Source organism: Magnolia sinica, chromosome 3 (assembly GCF_029962835.1).
Source record: "Magnolia sinica isolate HGM2019 chromosome 3, MsV1, whole genome shotgun sequence".
Lineage (NCBI taxonomy): Eukaryota > Viridiplantae > Streptophyta > Magnoliopsida > Magnoliales > Magnoliaceae > Magnolia > Magnolia sinica.
The window spans coordinates 4,773,973-4,795,864 of NC_080575.1; the positions used below are offsets into that span (position 1 = coordinate 4,773,973).

The 21,892-nt window shown below is 40.5% G+C and overlaps 1 protein-coding gene across 1 annotated transcript; it reads right to left on the bottom strand.

Moving 5' to 3' along the window:
- Positions 1 to 3,310: 3,310 nt before the first annotated feature.
- LOC131239348 (RNA polymerase II C-terminal domain phosphatase-like 3) lies at positions 3,311 to 11,348 on the bottom strand. The gene is made up of 12 exons (XM_058237016.1): positions 10,195 to 11,348; positions 9,890 to 10,022; positions 9,737 to 9,792; positions 9,571 to 9,631; positions 7,910 to 9,481; positions 6,548 to 7,150; positions 6,307 to 6,453; positions 5,941 to 6,209; positions 5,370 to 5,481; positions 4,646 to 4,903; positions 4,218 to 4,264; positions 3,311 to 4,135 (listed from the first exon to the last, which is right to left on the bottom strand). The coding sequence occupies exons 1-12, from the start codon at positions 10,854 to 10,856 to the stop codon at positions 4,072 to 4,074; spliced, it is 3,984 nt and encodes a 1,327-aa protein (XP_058092999.1). The 5' UTR covers positions 10,857 to 11,348; the 3' UTR covers positions 3,311 to 4,071.
- Between the last annotated feature and the right edge of the window lie 10,544 nt (positions 11,349 to 21,892).

Sequence of the window (21,892 nt, forward strand, 5' to 3'; positions counted from 1 at the left end):
CAATGAACATATATTATTTGTTAAGAGTCGAGGTTGTGTTTTAAAAGTCTGAGTCATGATTGTCATGTATTAAGGGTCGACGTTGTCATGTATTAAACGTCGATGTTGTGATGTGTTAAGGGTCTGTGTCATGGTTATCATGTGCTAAAGATCGAGGTTGTCAAGTTATACGTCGTGATTATCATGTGTTAAGAGTTGAGGTTGTTGTGTGCTACGTATCAAGGTTGTCATGTATTAAGGGTCTGGGTTGTGGTTGTCATGTATTAAGAGTTTAGGTTTTCATGTGTTATGGGTTAAGGGGCTAACTAGGGTAGGATATGTGTTAAATTCATTCCGTCTATTGGATTCATAATTTAATTTAACATCATGGACCAAAGAATGAGTTTTTTTTTTTTTTTTTTAAGTCCCAAAGAAGTTTTCGATAATAGGTTTTCAATCTCACTACTTTCTATGGTGTGGTCCACTTGAGCCTTTGATATGGTTCATTTTTGGGCTCTTGACCTAAATTGATCTTTCAAAATGGATGGATAGCATGGGTAAAATGCATACATCATAGTGGGCCCCATAAGACCATCCATACCTAGCTAGGTCCTGCTAGCTAACAGCGTCACATCACATCACATTGAGGTACCGAGCAAAAGCCTTTTATAGGAAGTTCTTACCACATAAGCTATATTTGGACCACCGTGATGTTTGTGGGAAATTCATCACATCCATCCATTTTCAAAGATCATGTTAAGACATGAGACAAAAAATTTAACAGACTACTCAAGCTGGCTACACGACTAAAAACGGTAGAAAGGAATTTCCTACTATTCAAACCTTTATATGCACCATTGAGATGTTTATATGTAATCCAAATCATTCGTAAAGTGGCCCAAATGCTTAAAAAGTCCTTACCACGAGGGTGAATGAAATAATAATAATAATAATAATAATTTTAAAAAAAATAACTTGATCCAAAGCTTCTATGGCCCCATGAATGTTTCAACCATGGCCCACGACCGGTTCATAAGGCTGCATAGACATGGATGAAGGGAAAACAAAAATATGAGCTTCAGTTAATTTTTTTTTAAAATTATTTTAGTTTTTCTACTTTTTATAAGTTGTTTGTGGAATCTTAATAAGTAGAAACTAATGTAAATTACACGTGGAATAAGCAGCTTAAGATCCAAATTTCCCCCGAGAAATAAATGCAATTTAAAATATCAAAACGTCGTGTCAGACATGACCAAACCTTGCGTAGGATTCATGCAAACTAAATTTGTAGGGCCCACCGTTTTACGGAGCCCAAAACAACCTGACCTCAGCAGCACAGCTCCAGCCAGAGTTGGTAAAGGAACTGAACCGGAAGAAAGAATCCCTCGGTCAGAAGTAGTAATCCGGAAGACCCTAGGCAGAGACTTTCGGCTGGTGGAAGAGGTCATATGGACTTGAATTGAATATTGATATGAAAAGACCAAAATAACCATTCCCAGTAGCCGCTTTCGTTGCGGAAGGCGTGATCTAAACTGGACTTTTTGAATGTGTACCCAGTCTTGCCAACGACACTGACGGCAACCCACCAACGGCTCTACTTTTGGCCGCTAGAGAGGGGAACGGAATGGCTACTCCCCCTGCCACCAGCCCTGTGGCTAGTGGTCGGTGCTCTGTGGGGCCCACCATGATGTATTTGCTTCATCCATTCCGTTCATATATTTTTACAGATCATTTTTGGGCTTGATCCCAAAAATTATAGGAATATAAATCTCAGGTGGACCACACCACAGGAAAACAATAGTGATGGGATATCCACCATTAAAATCCTCCTAAGGCCCACTGTACTGTCTATTTGACATCCAACATGTTGATTAGGTCATACAAACCCAGATGAAGAGAAAAAACAAAGACCAGCTTGATCCAAAACTTTTATGGCCCCAAAAAGTTTTTAATGGTCGAAGTCCATTCACCACTGTTTCCTGTAATATGGTACACTTGATATTGGTATATCCCTCAGTTTTGGTCTCATACCATAAAATGATCCATAAAATTAGATGGACGGCATCGACGAAACATATACATCATGGTGGGGCCCACAGATCACCGACCACCAGCCGTTGGCTGGTGGCAGGGGTTGTAGCCAATCCGTTTCCGCGAGAGAGCAGAACATTCGGATCGGCCCTACATTTGGCCACGAGAGACCGGATCATCCGGACGTGGATTTGATACTACCCCTGCCTGTCCCAAGCTCGACACAGACAGGAGCTCTGAGGGGCCACCGTGATGTATGGGTTTCATTCACACCGTCCATCCATTTTCCCAGGTAATTTTAGGATATTAGCTCAAAATGAGGCAGATCCAAGCCTCAAGTGGACCAGACAGTGATGACAATGACACCCACCGTTGAAACCTTCTTGTGTCCACTTGATCTGCCTCATTTTTGAGCTTATATCCTAAAATTACCTGGTAAAATGGATGGACGGTGTGGATGAAACCCATCCATCATAGTGATCCCACTGATCCCCTGCCTCTCGGGTCAGGTAGTGGTAGTAACCAATCCGCGTCCAGGACATCCAATTTCTGGTTTTCAGTGAAAGCATGGATTCAATGCATAAGCAAGATCCAGACCATACAACAGGGAGACCTGCCGTGACCATGCACTAATGGAAAATTTTAGTCTATTTGGTTCCTCTTGCACGCCATAGATGCGAAGGAAGAACCGGTTCCACAAGCATATTGTCAACGTTCCACGCGTAACGGACAGTTTAGCAGTTGACATGTACAAAACTATCTTTTTGTGCCTCGAGTCGTAGATACGCACCGTACGGCCCAGAAAGATCCATACCATTGATCTGACGGGCCTCAACGTCGACATTAAATCCACACCCCTAAACAAAACCAATCCTAACCTATCGATTGGCGGAGCCCACATCAAGCCGTGGATTGCAATCTTACAATCAGAAACATCCTTTAAGAATCAGACAAGGGACCCATCAGACCATGGCATGAACAACAAAATACATAGGCCGACTTTCCCAGCAGTAGAGCGAGCGGTGCATATCACATACTTGAGTGGACGAACCAGTTACTTGGGCCACGGCATCTACACGTGTCCTGTTGCCAAGCTTTAATAATTGCCCAATCCCGTATGATTAAATTAATTAATGCAACCTCAAAATACAATTTCATTTAATACCCCGTTCGAGATTTATGCTTTTGGATTGGAGAATTCCATCCCATCTCTCATCTGCCCTTTTACTCTTCCTTGCAAGCCCATTTCAGCTTTTACACTATTTTAGGGGTGTTTGATATTTTACCCATTCTATGCAAATGCTGTATAAACACTTTCGTTTTAACTTTTAATATTTTTTAAGGCCTTCTTTCGTAGTAGAGAGAGACTTCAACACAAGATTCCCCCCCTCCGCTCAGGACCATCTCCTTCCCAAATTACAACTCCCTCAAAACCCTCTGGCTTGCAAATTTGGTTGAGATGCACAAAGAGGATATGGACCAGAGATCCAAGAGGTAGTCCATTGCAAATGCCAGCTTAGCATTTGTGTGGGAGATCCGGGCCATTTATCAGGTCACGCCTGCTGGGAAAACTTCGGCCGTAGGCCACACCTGTAGAAGAAAACCCAACAAAGCAGCGGAGGGCGAGAGTCCATGCCTCACATATACCTGCACGTTCCCTGGTCCAAGGCGGGGACATGGTGCGACTGGCCCCAAATCTCACACACATGGGACAGATTGTCACAAGCTTGATAACCACCTCTTAAATCCCTCTTCCTCCAAAATCACCCTTCAGCATTTCTCAATTTCGTTTTAGATTCACTCCGAGTAGTTTTGGGGGTAAGTGTCAAACCGAGGCAGGATTTCAACTCGTCGAAATTCAGAAAATTGCTGGGATAGGTTGGGAATGACTGGCAATGGAAAAACAGCAGTCAAACCAATGGAGCAGGGTATGATCAAAACTACATCGGGCAGACACGGTTGCTCACTCTTCTGACCCGACACCCACCCAGGCTGTTTTGGATGATTGGGGCTAGTTACCGTGGGACCAAGTGGTTTCCTGGTGGCCCCTGAGGTTCGGATTTATATTTTAACAGCAAAGTCCCGCTCGTTGGCCCGCCGATACAAAAGAGCCGATGCTTCCACCCTAATAAAAAAGAGAGACTGATTCATATGCATGAATAGCAAACTATGCAAAGCCAAACATGGAAGAAGAAAACATTTCTCACCAGCCAGGATGAACAACGAATCTTCCTGTGGACAAAGCCCAATTCACCTGTACAAGATACAAAACAAGGGTTAGAATCAAAGCATGGGTAGTCTGCCCGGAAGAGACGGAGGGAGTCCTTTGCATATGAATGGACGAGCCTTGTGCCATTCATCATGCAGGGACCACATCATGAACGTGGCCCAAACAGCAGGCTGGCCTGCTCGTCGAGTGGGCCATGTATTCAACGTACAAATGTGGGCACCCAGTCATGTTCAGTCTGGCCTACCTGATGAATGGCCCACAAGCACTAGTTTGTCGCATTGGCAGGTATTGTGCCATAGAACTGCCATATCATGTATGGGTGACCTATTTGCTTGGTGGCTCCGAAGACAGACATCTTTAGATTACATAATGGATTTCTCTCCTGCAAAGGGGAGGTGCAAATACCTTATCGGTTCCGAGAGAATTAGCAACTACATGAGTGACCTGATCGTCGATCTGGGTAGTGCAGACAGCACCGAATTGCTCGGCCGTCTGCCACAGTGGGTGTAGATGAGGGTTAGCTTCTCCCACTGGGAAAACCCGACTGAAGACTATTCTGCAACCGGCTAGAATCTTCCGCTGTTCGGAAGCAAGGATATTTCTGACATCCACCTCATTTAAGGACCGGTGGGAGAAGAAGTTTGAGTGGATTCTCTCAATGACCTGTGTATCAAGGGAAAAGAAACCAATATCACAAGCACGAGGAGCATACGATATTTAGCACCATTCAGGAATTCATCAGGCAGGAGCTGCAGTGAATATCTCATGGCCAGGAAAAAAAAATCAGACCAGTATGCCCAATTTGGTGGACCACTCGTGCACATTTAATGCAGAAAGGTTGTTTGATGTATTTTGATTGTACATGTTTATCATGTGACACACCTGACAACTGGCCAGCCTCATTTTTGCACCAGGACAAGTGCATGGTGGGGACCTCCTGATGAGTGGCTGGGATTTTGGACATGTTTCCCACACTTCATATGTGCAGTAAAAAGGATTCTCAATCCACTTCAAGCAAATGTTCTTCAAGCATTGCTTGCTTGCATGTGCGTGCATGCACATGTGTGTGTCTGTTTGTGTGTTGAACGATAAATCTTAGAGCATCCTACATCAAGCAAGAGAAACACACCGCCAAGGAGGACGCAAGTGTCCCATCTTCCGGCCTCTCATCGTGATCAATTTCGAGCAGCGAAGGGCCCAGAAGTCCGAATTGGCGTCTACTACAGGGAAAGTAAGTATATCTGTAATAGATTTTTCAAGGAAAAAGATATTAGATAGAAAAGAGATGTCTAACAGGGAAGAAGACACTGCCAAGGAAATATAAGATGATTGATTGAGCCTTCGTCCAGCCAAGCAAACTGTACATGCAGGCACCATCTTCTGGAAATATGATTCAAATGATAAAATGGCGGGCCACACGGTGGATGGAAGATACCCCAAAAACTTCCCTCATCAAGAAGACCCTGTCCAATGTTACCCCATCTAATTGTGGAGTCATGGCTGCAGCTGGCCATTTCAATTGGATGGCTGGGATCAGCTGACAGCAGACATAAGACATGGCCACCCCATGCGGGCCCACACAATAAATGGCAAAGGTTGCCGGAAGGTGGGTCCCACCTGTACCATTGCTGGGTCAAGAAAAAAGTATCATCTCTCTATCATGCATCACATTAATCCTCAAAGATGTTAGATTAAGGTACCTCTCCACGACGATCAAGTTTAGTTTGTTATGCGGCCAGACTCTTACAGAATCATCTATGATCACCACAGCTGATTCCATACCCAAAACCCCATCTAAATCCTTGCTCTTGGGCACCCTCTCATCCCCATCAAATGGATCACCATCATCTCCCCTTGAGAGAACCCGTCCTGCAAACAGAGCCCCTGTGGGGTCCAGCACCTTCGCCATCTCCGTGGCATAGAACTTGTTCCCCATTGTGTAAAGATGCAGCTCATAAAGCTTACTAGCCTAGAACAGCCATGGAAAGCACCAAGGCCTTCAAAAATACTGAGAGAATACCAGCACTTAATATAACCAACAACACAAGCACTGCCTGAAAACATACCTTCTCAAGAAAGTTCCAAATTCCTGGCCTCAATTTGGTCCACATTCCCATATGGGGAAATCGGAACAGATGCCTCTGTTGCTTTTCACGATCTTGCTCTTCCTTCTTTCTCAGTATCTCTTCATGCACCGCATCAACTTCAACAAACTAAAGAGGTAGTAGAAAGACAAATTAAAGACATGACTGTAGTATTTTGTAGGCATGCCCTCTTTCATACAACAGATCTCAAAAGACGATATACCTTGGCGGAATTAAGGAGTGTGTGGTCCAGATCCAAGACAAGGCAGAGCTTCCCCGCAGCAAACATTGTGTTCTGTTCGGCTATCCTTCTCGCCCTCTCTTTTTGGAGAGCAGCTCTCTGATGGTCGTCATACCCTTCGAATAGATGTTCAACATCACCCCATGGGTTCGATGGTTGGGACGAGGCCATCGAGCTCTCTTCGATCAAACCAGTGGCACTTTGCTGATGATTCGGATCCATGGGAACCCTGACATCCACCTTGTCTATCTTGCTCGGCATTGGTTGGGCATCGACCCGAGAAACTATTGGGGATGGACTACTATTCGTCATTTGGGAGTTAGACAAAATAGCAGCAATATTCTTGAGCTTATTGGTGAACTGCGGCGCAATGTCAGGCAGGGAAGCAGATGAAAGTGAGCTCATGACTGCATGCTCGCCTTGCTCCCGTACTGTTAAATTGTCCTCTCTACCCTGAATGTTTGATGGAAGAGGTCCATTTGTTTTGGACTGATCAGATCCCAAGCTCTCATTCTTATGAACCATGTTGTTGTGGAGAATACGGCGAGGATCACGAGGTTTCATGCGGACTTTTCCCCCTTCACTCTGAGAATTATATGGGTAAGTTAAATGATCATGAGCCTAACTACAAAATGAGAACAAAAGGAAATTGCAAAGTCCAATAAGCTTTGAATATTTGAGAATTGAAAATTACAAGCATCGAATCTCTAGTGCCCTAACTACCACGTCCTTTACAAATAAAGTTAATAATGGTTAAGGAAAAAAAGAAATAACCCAGTAAGTGGGACTCCAAAGAAAATTTCCTTAACGTCATGCCACAAAGAATATCCTCCTTGAGACAGCAAAAATTCTGGACCTGATACTATATGCATGAATTGATAGAAAGAACATGTTTATTGAGGATATTTAAAAATAATATGCAGGATCATTTCACCAGCCAAATCACAAAACGAACCTTTTTTCTAATAAAAAAAAATGAACATAAATCTCTCGCACTCAAAATCGATAAAAAGATACCCAAGCACATCAACCATTCCACGGATGTGCATATGGGGTAGTGTTTTTTTTTTTTTTTTTTAATGCGCAAAACATTAGATGCATGCAGATAAAATAAGCGAAACCTAAGTTGCACCCAGGAGAAGATAAATGCATCAGAGATTCTAAAATTCCATTTTCTAGATTTAGCAGCAACACCACAGCAGAGAATCCTAAGTTACACCCAGGAGAAAATAAACAAAATAAAACGCGAGAAAACAGAATCAACTTCATGCAATTATTGTTAAACTCAGAAAAGACCCAACACTCCAGAGCAAACACTTCAATAAACCATGTAGTAAAGCTTACCATTGAAGCTGTTTGGGACGGATTGTGAGGTTTCCCTGCATGTCTTTGATCAGCTTCTGAGGGCTTCAAACAAGTAGCATTTCCTGATGAAACCGACCCAGGTAATAGGTTTGAGCTTGAAGTTTGCATGGCAGGCTGACCCAAATCAGTGGACTTTTGCCGAGCCTCCGCTGCTAATCTCTCTTTTTCCATCTTAATCAGATGCATAAGCATCGCAGGGTTCACATTAATGTCCTTCAACAAAGGAGGCAAAGAAACAGCAGGACCAGTACTTGTCACTGACAGCTGCTGGCTTCCAACATTTGTTCCATTGAAATTAGCATTAGTATGTTGTTGTTTGTTAGAAACTTCTCCATTTTCTGATTTTCTTACATCAAGTTCCATATTGTCTGTCAATCGTTCCTTATTGCTAGGCTGAGTACCAAGGATACTGCTCTCCTCCAACCTGCCTCCCCTTCCAGATGCCATCCCCACATCTCTAGGAACTCCAGATTCTGTTAAACCATTTCTTTGCCTTTTTAAGGTTTGACCATCAGGCGCAGACTCTTCAACAACCTTATGCTTCCTTGAACTTATCACCCCTCCAAGAAGTTCATTTCTAGGTGCATTATTCTCAATAAAGAGTGGCCGTCTGTTAAGATCAAAAGCACTCGCATCTGAGTTCGCATACCTAAGCCTAGGATCTCGACTCTTTATTGGAGCTTTTAAAATGGGTTCCGATACAGGACCCAACTGAGCAACTGTTCTACCAGGAACTGGTCCTTGTCCACTCGAGCCATTGATATGGGCACCAGTAGATACAAGGGGTTGGACTGGAATAGATGGATTGACAGTTCTAGCATTTCCAGCTGCAGAAGAACTACCCAGCTGAGTAACTGTTTTGACAGGAACCAGTCCTTGTCCACTCAAGCCACTCATAAGGGCACTAGTAGATACCGGGACCTGAAATGGTATGGATGAACTTGCAGTTCTAGAATTACCAACAGCAGATGAACTAGAGACTTCGCCATGAGAATCACCATCATCATTGTCACATTCTTCTGAAGGAGTTGGGCTAGGGAGCCGGTTACTCAGAAAAGATGTCCGGCCAAATTTCTGTTGATAGCTGGAAACAGCTTTCAGGGCATCTGTCACATAGGGATGCAATGCACCATCTTCAGTTTCCTCTTGCCTGGCAGTTGTTGAACGGGTCATTACATCTACAACACCTTGCGGTTTCTGTTTAGGCAATGGCGGTGGGTTTTCACGGGTGGGTGAAGGAAGGCTACCTTCATCATAGTCTACATGAGGATTGATCAAGAGACCAAAATCTACTCTACCTCTAGAGCTGAAGGGCAGTTCAGGTTTCATAGCATCTGGACCATTTTTTGCATTACTGCCACTGATTGAAATAACTGATATCGGCTCCAAAGGAAGTTTTTTTGATGAAGTCAAACCATCATCACCAGAATTTTCTGATAAAATACCTGGACCATTCAAATTACCATCATTCAAGGTATGAATCTCTTTCTCTTTATCAACAGTACCCGAAGGCCCAGAATCCAAAACCAGGGACTGCATCATGGACTCTATCTGTCAGGATGGAAAACAACTAATTCAGTCTATCACATCAACAACACACCCTCTCAACATAACAGTATCAAATAAAACAAAAATCAGACCTCTCTTATCTGCTCAGGCAGAAAAAGAGCAGGATCTTGTTTCTTTATCAGCACAAACAACCTATAATAAAAACACCAAAAAAAAAAAAAAAGAGGAAGAAAGATAAGTATTCAAAACACATGGCAGCAGAAATTCAATAACAATACAACAAGCTCGGGGAAAAACCTTGATAAATCTTCCTTATACTGTTCCTGTTGCTTCAAGCTTGCTGAGTGAAACACCTTAAACAAAACCCACATAAGATTTCTGAAATCGAAGAAAGACAAATCAAATTTTCAAAGATACCCTTTTGGGAGTGAAGTAGAAATTTCATCTTACTGAATGAACAGCTTGAATTCTAGTAAATGTCTGTCCAACAACAGCATCTAACGCTGGAATATGGTTCTCGGAAATGATTAACTGCAAGCTTTCCAAGATGGTCCGAATTTGGGAACATGCACCATGAAAAGAGCTACAACAAAATCAACCAACAAAATCAATCCTATTAATCACATCAAACCAATTTAGTGAATTTTTCATCGTCATTGAAGGAAATAGTACTCTGTTCGAATCAAACTGCCATTGATTTGCTTTTAGTACGGTTTTAAAATCCAAGATCCAAAAATCATCGACCGGAAACTTACTTCTCTGCTTCTTTCGTAGTTACAGTCTTTAAATCTTCCGAAATTGAGTTAATACGCTTCAAGAATTCCATCTCTATCAATTCCTTCTCAGAATTATTACTTATATTAGAATTATGAGGTGGATTTCCTTCTTCCAATTTCTTAACCTCAACATCCGATTCCAAATCAATCTCTCCCTCCTCCAATTCCCCTTCCTCCTTCTCTCCCATGTCCTCATCATCGCCAGTGACATCAATCACCACGCTAAGGGGCTCCTTCTCTGAATTTGGTACCAGATTTGACGGTGCCGATCTCATCGATCTCACCTCACCGGGTCCAAAGCCCCTCGTCAGGATCTCATTCAAAGGCTTGTTCTGCACAGCGCTCATCCAGGCAAGATTGTAAAGGCCTGATTGAGGATAATTACTTGGATAATTATACCAAGCCCTAGAATCTGCCCTCGGTTTCGAAACCCTAGATTCCTGTTTAAAATCCTCTTCGGAGATTTCTTGGACAATCGTAGATTCCTGCTTAAAATCCTCAGCGGAGATCTCCTCGACCGAGCCTTCGGAGATCTCTCCCTCTTCAATGTCGAGGGGGGCAGGTCCGTCTTTTGCCATTCGAGCTAGGGTTTTCTCCTCAGTAGGGTTCAAGAAGCAGCGATTCGATCCAGCGATGCGCATAAGTTCGACGGCCGCGATTTATGGGTAGAAATGCTACAGAATCAAGCGATCTATGGCAGGGATCTTCAGAATATCAGATCTCAGCCGTTAAAGTGGTTTTCCTCTCAGATCTGAGCAATTGTATAGGGGATCTGACAGTTAAAAAAAGCTGGCTTCAGCAAGATCTGATGAACGCTGTTAAAGTAGGGTTTTCTTAGTCGATCTGAGAGATCTTAGAGGCGATCTGGTGGTAAGAGATCGCGGATTTAAACAAGATCGGGATCGTTCTGGAGGATTTGATGTCGAGGATCGGATAATAGGTGTTTCAAGACGTGGAATCCCGTTTCGTTAGATGAAAGCGTAGCTAGGAATGGCAGCCGATCGAGCTCGAAAGGAGGATGATAACACCGGAAGAAAAACAAAGAGACAGACGAGGAAGGAAGGGATAGTCAAATTTATATCTGAGAAGGAGAGTAGAGATCGGTGATTTTGAATCTCAGCCGTACACGTCAGCAGTCCGCGGGGGCGTCGGAAATTTCGTAAAGCAGAGATCCACCGGGACTCTTTATTAGTGGTGGGCTTTCTTTAGAGTGTTCTCTTTGCATCTGTCGCGACTCAGAACCCATCAAAAGTCGTCGCCCACTGGGGCCAACATGCTGATATTTTATGATGATCGGAACCGTTTATGTTCTATCTACAGCTATTAAAAATATATTTTATGATAATTACTTTTATTTATTAATTAATACTTTTGAATTTTAGATTTGAATCTGATCCATCAAAATTTTCTTCCTTTTGTTCTTTATTCATCTGCAGATATCCGTGGTAAAGATCATCCATTCAGTGCAATTTCCTTTATGTATCCTTTATAGAATATATTCTAGAACGTGGACGGTTGAGATCATTATACCAATCATCATTAGGACCCCTGTGGGAAGCGACACACGTTAGATCCTCACTCGCGACAGGCTAAACGATTTTCACGCTGAAAAATGCTCCAATGCTCTCGGCGCACTATAAATTCTAGTGCTCCTAGTTGCACTGGACAATTACAACGTCCAAACCATTGATCTGGACTGTTCATTATGTCTACCAGATAGATCATGGTCTATGATACTGACATTAAAACTACCTGAAAATAATATCATTTGATCGATGGCCTTTAATTTGAACGGTCAAGATCGTTTATATAAAAATAGGTCAAATCAACAATTTGGTCCATCTATTTGTTATTGAACATCATAGATTACTTATGATTATAAAGTGCATATTTTTAAGGGAATCCTAACCGTCCCATCCATTGGTTGGAAAAAGAATGTTGCATAAACTAATTCGTTAGACAGGATCTATTTGACCATCAGATCAGTGCAATTTTTTTCATTGTGGAACATGAAATATTTTCTGGAATTAATGGACAGTTCAGATCAATTGATTGTGCTGTCCAAATGAAATAATACAACTGGAAGCACTATTACCTATAGTGCTCTGCGCACCTGGAGCATATCTCTTTTATCCGGCGGATAGTAATATTTATCGACAAATTATAAGACATTCGTGCGAGGGGATGCTTAAGGCGATTCTCGGTACACGAGCCGATTGGAATGGGTCCTGGCCATCCATCATATGTGATCCTCTCTGAATATTTAAGGGCTTGAAAACTGAAGAATTTCCACCAATGCTTTGTTATTTCATGTATCATCCCCTTTGTGACATACATGTGTGGCCCACACGATGTGTATACCGTATTGAATTTACTGAAATTCTATAAAGGTTTATTGACGATGGACCAAGCTGATGAACGGTCTGGATGTAGCATAAATATACTACATTAAAACAATTTCCGCAAAGCAACACTTCAGTTTCTACTTTTGCGAATTTCTTGTCAATTTCCGTGTTCCTGCGCAGGTATCCAGCTAGCCGGATCTCACATTCTCACTCACCGGATTGTTAGTTATTGCCACTTACCACGCACGCCGTACACGTGGCATTATGGATAGAGTGTACACAAACAATCTCGCTGATTCGATGATCATAACCGTCCAAATAAGGACACAAAAATCTACAGTAAAAAACGCTTGTCACTGCTTAATTGGACGGTTAAGATCCCAGATTCATCCTGCTTTTGGGCTATATGCTTCGTCTAGAGCGGGCCCATCTTCCGGATACGATTGCATTCGTGCCACGTGTACAATGGATTGAATCCGGATTTGGGATCGGGTCTGGTCCACTAATTGGGTTCTTGAATCGGTATGTATGGCATCCAATCGGTCTAATAGGGTTGCCCATAATGTTAGGTTGCCCCAAAAGGCTATCTAGTGAGAGGGGAGGTTATTGGGTGGTGATCCATGGCTATCTACCGTGTGGTCCACATGATGATATTTTTCACAGTGAGTTTTGGGCCATTCTGTTTTCATAGCAGGAATACCTTAATGGATGGATTGGATGATATACATACCTCATATATTCATGTACAGCTAATTGCACGTGACAGCTCCACATTTATGCAGTTTTTAGAGATGAAGCCTGCCCAATGTTTCAATAATAAGTATATTGGACAATATATCACACGATGTATGGTAAATTCCATAGTGCGATACGAAATACATAAGCAGTGTAATATATTTTATATATTCAATCCCATGAGCATTTTTAAATTTTAAACATTTTTTTATTAAAATTACATGTTACAAATTCATTAGTTATTTATATTTTGTATGAAAAAAGCATAGCCTAAGTTTTAATTTCAATATTAATTCGTTCTTTATGTTTTTCATGTTTTTTTGAAATTTGCTTTCAAGTAGATATCAATTGAGATTAATTTTAAAATATTTAAAAGTATTTAATGAAATAACAATCACATACACTATATTTTTAATTTTAAAGTGTAAGTGGTTTGATTTTTATTTTTTGTAATTTCTCTCCATAACTTAAAATGTTGCATTCCCGGCACGAAATTAAACAAGTACGAGGGGTGATATATTGATTTGCTAAGTTCTTGTCAATTTTTTAAAAATAAAAATAATTTTTAATTAAATTTTAATAAAAATAATAATTCAAATATTAATATTTTTTGAAATCTCCCTTTAATTAACTATCAATTAAAACTAGTTTTAAAGCATTTAAAAATATTCGATGAAATGATTATTATATACACTTTAAATGTTATATATTTAATTTCAATATGTTTATATTAGTTCAATCATATTATATATAGCTTAAGGCGTTATGCAATGTATAGATGTCTTCTTTTTAACTGTCTTTAAAATTTCATTAAAAATTCAACTATTTTCTCATTATTTAATGTTTTGAATATTCGTTCTGCCCTGACTAATGCCAACACGTTAGGCACGCATGTAATCCAACTCATCTGAAACGTTGTCCTTCAAAGGGCTTAGTAAGCACTCGCCTGCAATAAAGTCATGTTCATGCAACTCATATGACAGCATGGCATGATAAATTGGAGATCCAATCCATTAATCAGAACTGTAATTTTTTAATTGATGCCCTAATCCAAGAACCCGATTAATCCACAAGTCAGATAGGCCACCATATATTTCCAATATTGGAGCCCAGATGTTGAGTGGACCAGATTTTTTTTTGGGAAAAACGTGTACAAGATCAGACCAACATGTTGGATGGATTGGATTTCGAACCTATGTACCATTCTGGCACTTATATGGCATGAACATGAGCTTTATTGCACACGCGTGAGTCGCTTAGCAGAGTTCTCCATGCAGATCAATTAGCGAAAAATCAGCACATCGACTTGTACGCGGATTCGGTGAGGCCGACAAAAGCACCCTCCATGATGCCATGACCGTGTGGGGCCCACCTTCATGTATGTGTTGTATATCCACACCGTCCATCCGTTTTTCCACTCTATTTTAGTGAATAATCCCGAAATTGAAGCATATTCAAAACTCAAGCGGACCACACCACAGGAAACAGGCAAATAATGGCATCCACCATTGAAACCTTCCTAAGGCCCACCGTGATGTTTATTGCAATCTCACCTGTTGATAAGATTATACATACCTGGATAAAGGCAAAACACAAATATCAGCTTCACCCAAAACTTTTGAGGCCCACAATAAGTTCTTAATGATAGGAATCAATCACCACCTTCCTGCGGTGTGGTCCACCTGAGATTTAAATGTGTTTCATTTTTGGGTCCTGCGCTAAAATGAAAGGGCAAAACTGATGGACGGAATCTATATACAACATACACATCAATCGAAATCCATAACTACATTCATTCATCAGGTGCCCACTTGATAAGATGTTGAAAAGGGGCATGTATTGAAGTGGAATCGTTAGATTGAATTGGCTCACGTAGGGGTGTACATCAAGTTGAATCGAGTCAAGATGGCCTTGGCCACTAGTTGACCTAAGCTCGAACTCGGCTCAGCTTGATTCGATCGACAACTGTTGTCGGGCTTGTTCGAGCCAAGATCCCCTATGGAGCATTTTCAAAAACACCTAAACTGTACTTTCAAAGTCTCATTCTATGTAAAATAGTTGCAATGGTTTTATAGGTTTTTATCCAACTCCTTTTAAGCAACATAAAAATCAAGAAAAAAAAAAAAGTATTTGTTTCATATACATACCTTCCTTGCCACCAACCACATTCCGTTGAGTCATTTCATCAGCACTTGGTGAGCAACACAAATATCAAAGTAACCGAGTTATCAAACTTCGATTCAAGCTGGGTTCAATCCAAGTTGAGTCAAGCTGGGGCAGCTCGAACTTGGCTCAAACTCATTTTCAAGCTCAAAAAATCAACCCGACTCGGCTTGAACTCAACTTCAAACCAAGTTGAATTGAGCTTCTTCAAGTTGAATCGAGCTAGCTAACTGAGCTAGCTTGGTTAGTGTACACCCCTAGGCTCAGACAAGTCACATGAGCCTGACTCCAAAAATGGAAGTCGTGATCTTAGAATTTGGGTAATTTTCAAGGAATTTCTTATCCAAAGTGGGGCCCATCAAATCAACAGCTTGGATCAGTCCATCAGGTTCTTGCAGATTTCCCGTCGCATGTGTGACAATTTTAGAACATTTGATAATAATAAATACTTTCTTACACGTCACCATGCGTGTAGGAAGTTGCCAAAACTCATGTTACTAAGAGCTTTTTAGTTTTCGCACATGTATAGCTCAACACATGGGCGGATAGAAAAAGAGATAAAAGAATCTGGAGTAAAATTAAAAACCATATACAAGACGTGGTGGCGTGATATTCGTGCATAGGAAACAGCAAGGAGAAGATGGTAAAATCCTAGCCATTTGTTATTACAAAGAAATACAAGCTATTGATTTATACGCTTTTGAATTTTTAATAATCTTTTAAATATCTTTATCTTTTTTAAAATTTTCATTTAAGGATAAAAATTCGAAGGCCATTATCTCCTTCTCCCATGGGCAAAAAGATTAATTGGCTCTTAGTGTGTGTGTATTAATTAGATGCGTAAACACGACCAGTACAAGTTACAATTTTTTAAGTGCTGGAGTATAAATTATAGTACTCCATCATACACTAAATGGTGTTTCCTCGTAAAGAATCAGGAGACTGGAGGGGCGGGGCTTTCACTGCAGGAAGTGGATTGACTGTAACCCAGACCACGTAGATGTCCCTGTGCCTGGGGATGTATGGTCCACTTAAGCATTGGATCTACCTCACTTATTTTGTAAATACCTTAAAATGATCTGCGAGAAGGGACGGACAGCGTAGATAAACAAATAAATCAAAGTGGGCCCGTTCGTGGCTAGAGACGGGCCGGCATAGGACGCAATGTCACAAACCGAGTTGAATCGAGCTTTTTTGAGTTGAGTCGAGCGAGCTAACCAAGCTAGCTCGGTTAGTGTACACCCCTAGGCTCAGACAAGTCACATGAGCCTAACTCCAAAAATGGAAGTCGTGATCTTAGAATTTGGGTAATTTTCAAGGAATTTCTTATCCAAAAGTGGGGCCCATCAAATCAATAGCTTGGATCAATCCATCAGGTTCTTGGATATTTCCCACCGCATGTGTGACAATTTCAAAACATTTAATGATAATAAATACTTTCTAACATGTCACCATGCGTGTGAGAAGTTGCCAAAACTCATGTTACTAAGAGCTTTTTAGTTTTCACACATGAATAGTCCGCTGAGAGAAAAAGGGATAAAAGTATCTGGAGTAAAATTAAAAACCATATACAAGACGTGGCGGCATGATATTCGTGCATAGGAAAGAGTAAGGAGAAGCTAGTAAAATCCTAGCCATTTGTTATTACAAAGAAATACAAGCTATTGATTTATATGCTTTTGAATTTTTAATAATCTTTTAAATATCTTTATCTATTTTAAAATTTTCATTTAAGGATAAAAATTCAAAGGCCATTCTCTCCTTCACCCATGGGCAAAAAGATTAATTGGCTCTCTCTCTCTCTATAAATATATATATGCGCGTAAACACGACCAATACAAGTTACAATTTTCTTAGTACTGGTGCATAAATCACAGTACTCCATCATACACCAAATGGTGTTTCCTCGTAAAGATTCAGGAGACTGGAGAGGCGTGGCTTTCACGGCGGGAAGTGGATTGACTGTGACCTAGACCACACAGATGTCCCTGTGCTCCACGTGAGCGTTGGATCTGCCTCTTTTTCGTGTAAATACATTAAAATGACCTGCGAGAAGAGACAGACGGCGTAGGTAAACAGATAAATCAAAGTGGGCCCGCCCACAGAACTGTCCGTTCGTGGCTAGAGACGGGCCGGGGTAGGACGCAACGTCACAATCCGCGTCCAGGCGTCCCTAACTTTGGGACGTCCCTTCATTTTCATAAACCCATCATAATATAATATAATATAATATAATATAATATATATATATATATATATATATATATATATATATATATATATATATGGAAAAGGTACTATGCGGTCGTGCTCATGGGAACTTCCCATGAGGTCGAGCTGTGTGGGCCCCACCGTGATGCTTGTCAACCATCAATACCGTGCATTTGATGGGTCCCCTTTAAATTATAGGATATCCAAAAATCATCCGTATACGGAACTCAGGTGGGCCATACCATCTAAAAGCATGTGAAGACATGCCTAAAACATATAAAAGTACTTGGTAGGGCCAACCTGAAATTTGGATGCGTCTGAAACTTGGTCTTAACCCTCATCCAAGTGGGACACACATAATGGATGGGATGGATTTGCAGAACACATCTCAGTGGGCCCAAAAAATGATTATAAATTTTTAATGGAGGGTAGCCCCTCTCAACTTCTGTATGTGGTGTGGCCCACACAAGTCATGGATTGACTTGATTTTTGAAACCTAGGCCCACCATGGAATGGTGCATCTGACTGATGGGGTAGATTTTCCACAAGCATCACGGTGAGGCCCACACAGCTCGACCTCATGGGAAGTTCCCATGAGCTCGACCGCATAGTACCTTTTCCCATGCATATATATATATATATATATACACACACACACACACACAAAACTACAGTGGCCCACACAACTACAGCTGTTATCCATGGTTCATTGAGCATGAATGCTGACCAACCCGTTTCGACTGGCCAATGAAAATAACTGACCGGCCCTAGATCTTCATCGATGGTACGACAGCTTAGATGAAAAGTCTATGATCACCATCTCCTAGAGTAAATGGTCCACCAAGCAAATAACTTTTAATATATCATGCATGTGCAACATCCAACCCGTCCAATAGGTTGGCCCCACCATAAGGATCACCTTTTGCAAAAACCAGCCCCATCTACTCATCACGAGGGCCACAATTGCATTATTTTCTCCTCAACAAGATTATCTTAATTCTTAACCATTCGATTTGTGGCCTAGAGGTAGATATTTAAGAATTAAAATACAACAGCTATGGAATCTAACCTTTATTTTTTTCAGGCATCTAACTGAAAATCTCGTGGTAGCCAGGATCATCCAATTTGGAAGATTTTGGGCTATTTTCTATCCACCGTAGGATTCGAAAGACCACCGACAGGAGCACCGAAGCATGTTACCATCTTTAAAGAACTATGTGATTCTCAAGGAGAATGATACTTAAGCATCATTTTTTTTAAATGGTGGTGACTCATTATCCTTACATGTGGCACTCATGTATATTGCTATCCAGACCATCCAAACAGTAGGGCACACCATGGATGGAGCATGTTTCCAAAATTGCACCGATCTAACAATTCTAACCATCCAACTGATGTCTATCAAATGGATGGTTAGAAGTAGAATAGTGAGTGATCAAATTTTCATTGGCCAAATCCTATGGTCAAATTTTCAATCATTTTCTTTAAGTAATTAAAAGATACAGCTCCATCCACATTTGGATGGTATAGATTGCTGTACAAATATCCAATGTCAAGTGTTAAAGAGTCACCAGACTCACCACCATTTGTAAAGTGATTGTGAATTATCACTGGAATATCTATGGACGTGATATAGATTATTCTACCTAACTCATGATGACCAAGAGTCCTGATAGACTACTAGACAGAATGAGGACGCGGATTGCGTCCTACGCCGGACGGATTACCGTCCGGGCAGGGCTCTGTGGGGCCACTGCGATGTAAGTATTTTATCCACGCCGTTCATCGCTTCTATCAGACCGTTTAAAGTTATAATCTTAAAAATGAGGTAGATCCACGCCTCCAGTGGACCACACCAAAGGAAGCTACAGTGATAATGACACCCACCGTTGAAGCCTTTCTAAGGGACACTGTAACGTTTTTTTACCATCCGGCGTATTAATAATTTCATGTAGACGTAGATGAAGTGAAAACACAAATATAAGCTTAATCGGAACTTCTCCCGCTCCCAAGAACTTTTTAATGGTGGAAGTTCAATCCCTATTTTGTGGTCCATTGGAGATGTGTACCTACTTCATTTTTGATATTATACCTTAAAATGTTCTTAGAAAAGAGATGAACAACGTGGATAAAACATTTACATCACAGTGGCCCCACAGAGCCATGCCTGGATGGATTACCGTCCAGGCGGGGTAGCACACAGTCCGCATCCCCGCCTCTCAATAGCCCCGAACGGACAATTCTGTAGGAGGGCCCACCATTATATATCTATTTATCCATGTTACCCATCCCTTTTATCATATCATTTTACAGTATAAATAAAAAAATGAATAAGATCTACTGCTTAAATAGGCCACACCACATATAACTCTTGCATTTAATGCAACCAAACTTATTATTTAGTGTGGTCCACTTTAGCATTTAGCATTGGATCTGTCTCATTTGAATGTTTATCGTTTATGCCTTAAGATGATATGAGAAAATAGATGAACAGTATAATAAACAGATAAATCATGGTGGACCCACCTACAGAACTGCCCAATCAGGGGTGGGGTAGGAAGCAATCCATGTCAATGTCAATAGATAGATTACTATATATTATAGTTAACATATTGGACTACGTTGCCAACAACCCCATGTCTTGGTAGTATACTCATAAGAGTTTCAATACAAGGTCACCAGTTCAACTGCATGAGTGTGTAGGCATATGTAAAGTGTGAGTGTGTGCACGCACGTGTGTATATATATACATAGGCTAATTAAGTAGATGAGGTATTCCATAAGCTATTTTTAAGAAACTTGACATTCCACACAATGATCACTAGTTAAAAAAAAGTTATCATTTATATACATCATAATACTTTATTTTATCATGACCAATTTTATCATGACCAGTAGGCAAGTTTTGGTTAGATGTAATTTGTTGTCATCTATGATAATAGATGTGATTTGCTCATGCATTAGTGGTAGACTCACAAGAGTTTCGATACAAGGTCATAGGTTTGAGTACGGTTACGGTAATTTAAGGAAAAAAAAAACAATTAAAGTGTGAGTCTGCCATGGATATAAAATCTTAATTAGAGTTTGTCCATTCTTGTAGAAACCAACAAGAGATCCACCGGTTTATTAGGAACTTATTTATGATGTCGATCTAAAATATTAGAGGCTCATCCTCCACACACGTCCATGTGGGGTTAAATTACTCATCATTGTTTTTTGGATTTTAGAAGTTATTAGTGTCTTTAGGCTAATTAACAAATAAGGATTTTTAAAACCAACCAATTTTGTCGCATTTGATACAAAATCCAATATCTATCCCGGAAGTATTTTTCAATAAAGAATTAATTAGCTCATCATAACAGTTGATATTTTTGAAATCTCACCATATATCATTAAGTTTGAATCAAATGATATTATCATGATATTTTAGAACCCCATTAATTTATAGTTTTCTATCAACTTATCATGAAATGGTCGCATTTTAGTAAACTTTACTCAATAATGAAATAAATTATTTTACGGGCTTTTATTTCAAAATTTCCTCTAAAAGTCATATCACACCAAACAATGAGTGGACAAAACGAAATTTCAAGGAGATGCATTCCGAGGGTTGAAACAACCAAAATAACCTTTTTTGGATAAATAAATATAATTGAGAATTGTAGGGCTCTACACGGTATGTGATATAAACATTCAACCCTTCTCACATATGAAACACGACGTTCTCACATTTATCGGTGCATTAGCAATGTACCCAAAGCTTTAAATTACATGTTGGATGCCAATTTATGGAATGAACCATTCATTCATTCATAGAACTCGGAGGAAGCCATTGGGAAAAATCAGCCAAATTGGATTATCCTAGACGTCCAATCAAGATCATCAAAAATAGAAAATTCAATTACCATCTAGAAACATATAATTGCCCAATACCACTTTGTACTGCTTATGATTTCAAAGTAGCATTTTGGTCATGTGATTAGAAGCTGTGATTTATGGCTCATGAACTGTGGACAATTGTAATAAATTTGTCATATTTGAAGGGTTAGGATCATCCGATTAACTTATCAGTGATTAGGCATCCCACCCCACATGTCATTTAAATGGTTTTGGAAGTTTGCCACCATCCTATATCATGATGGGGCCCATTGGGTACTGTCCAATTACCACCTCAGCTACAGGCAGCATTATTAGGCAATCCACATCCTACTACACAATAGTTG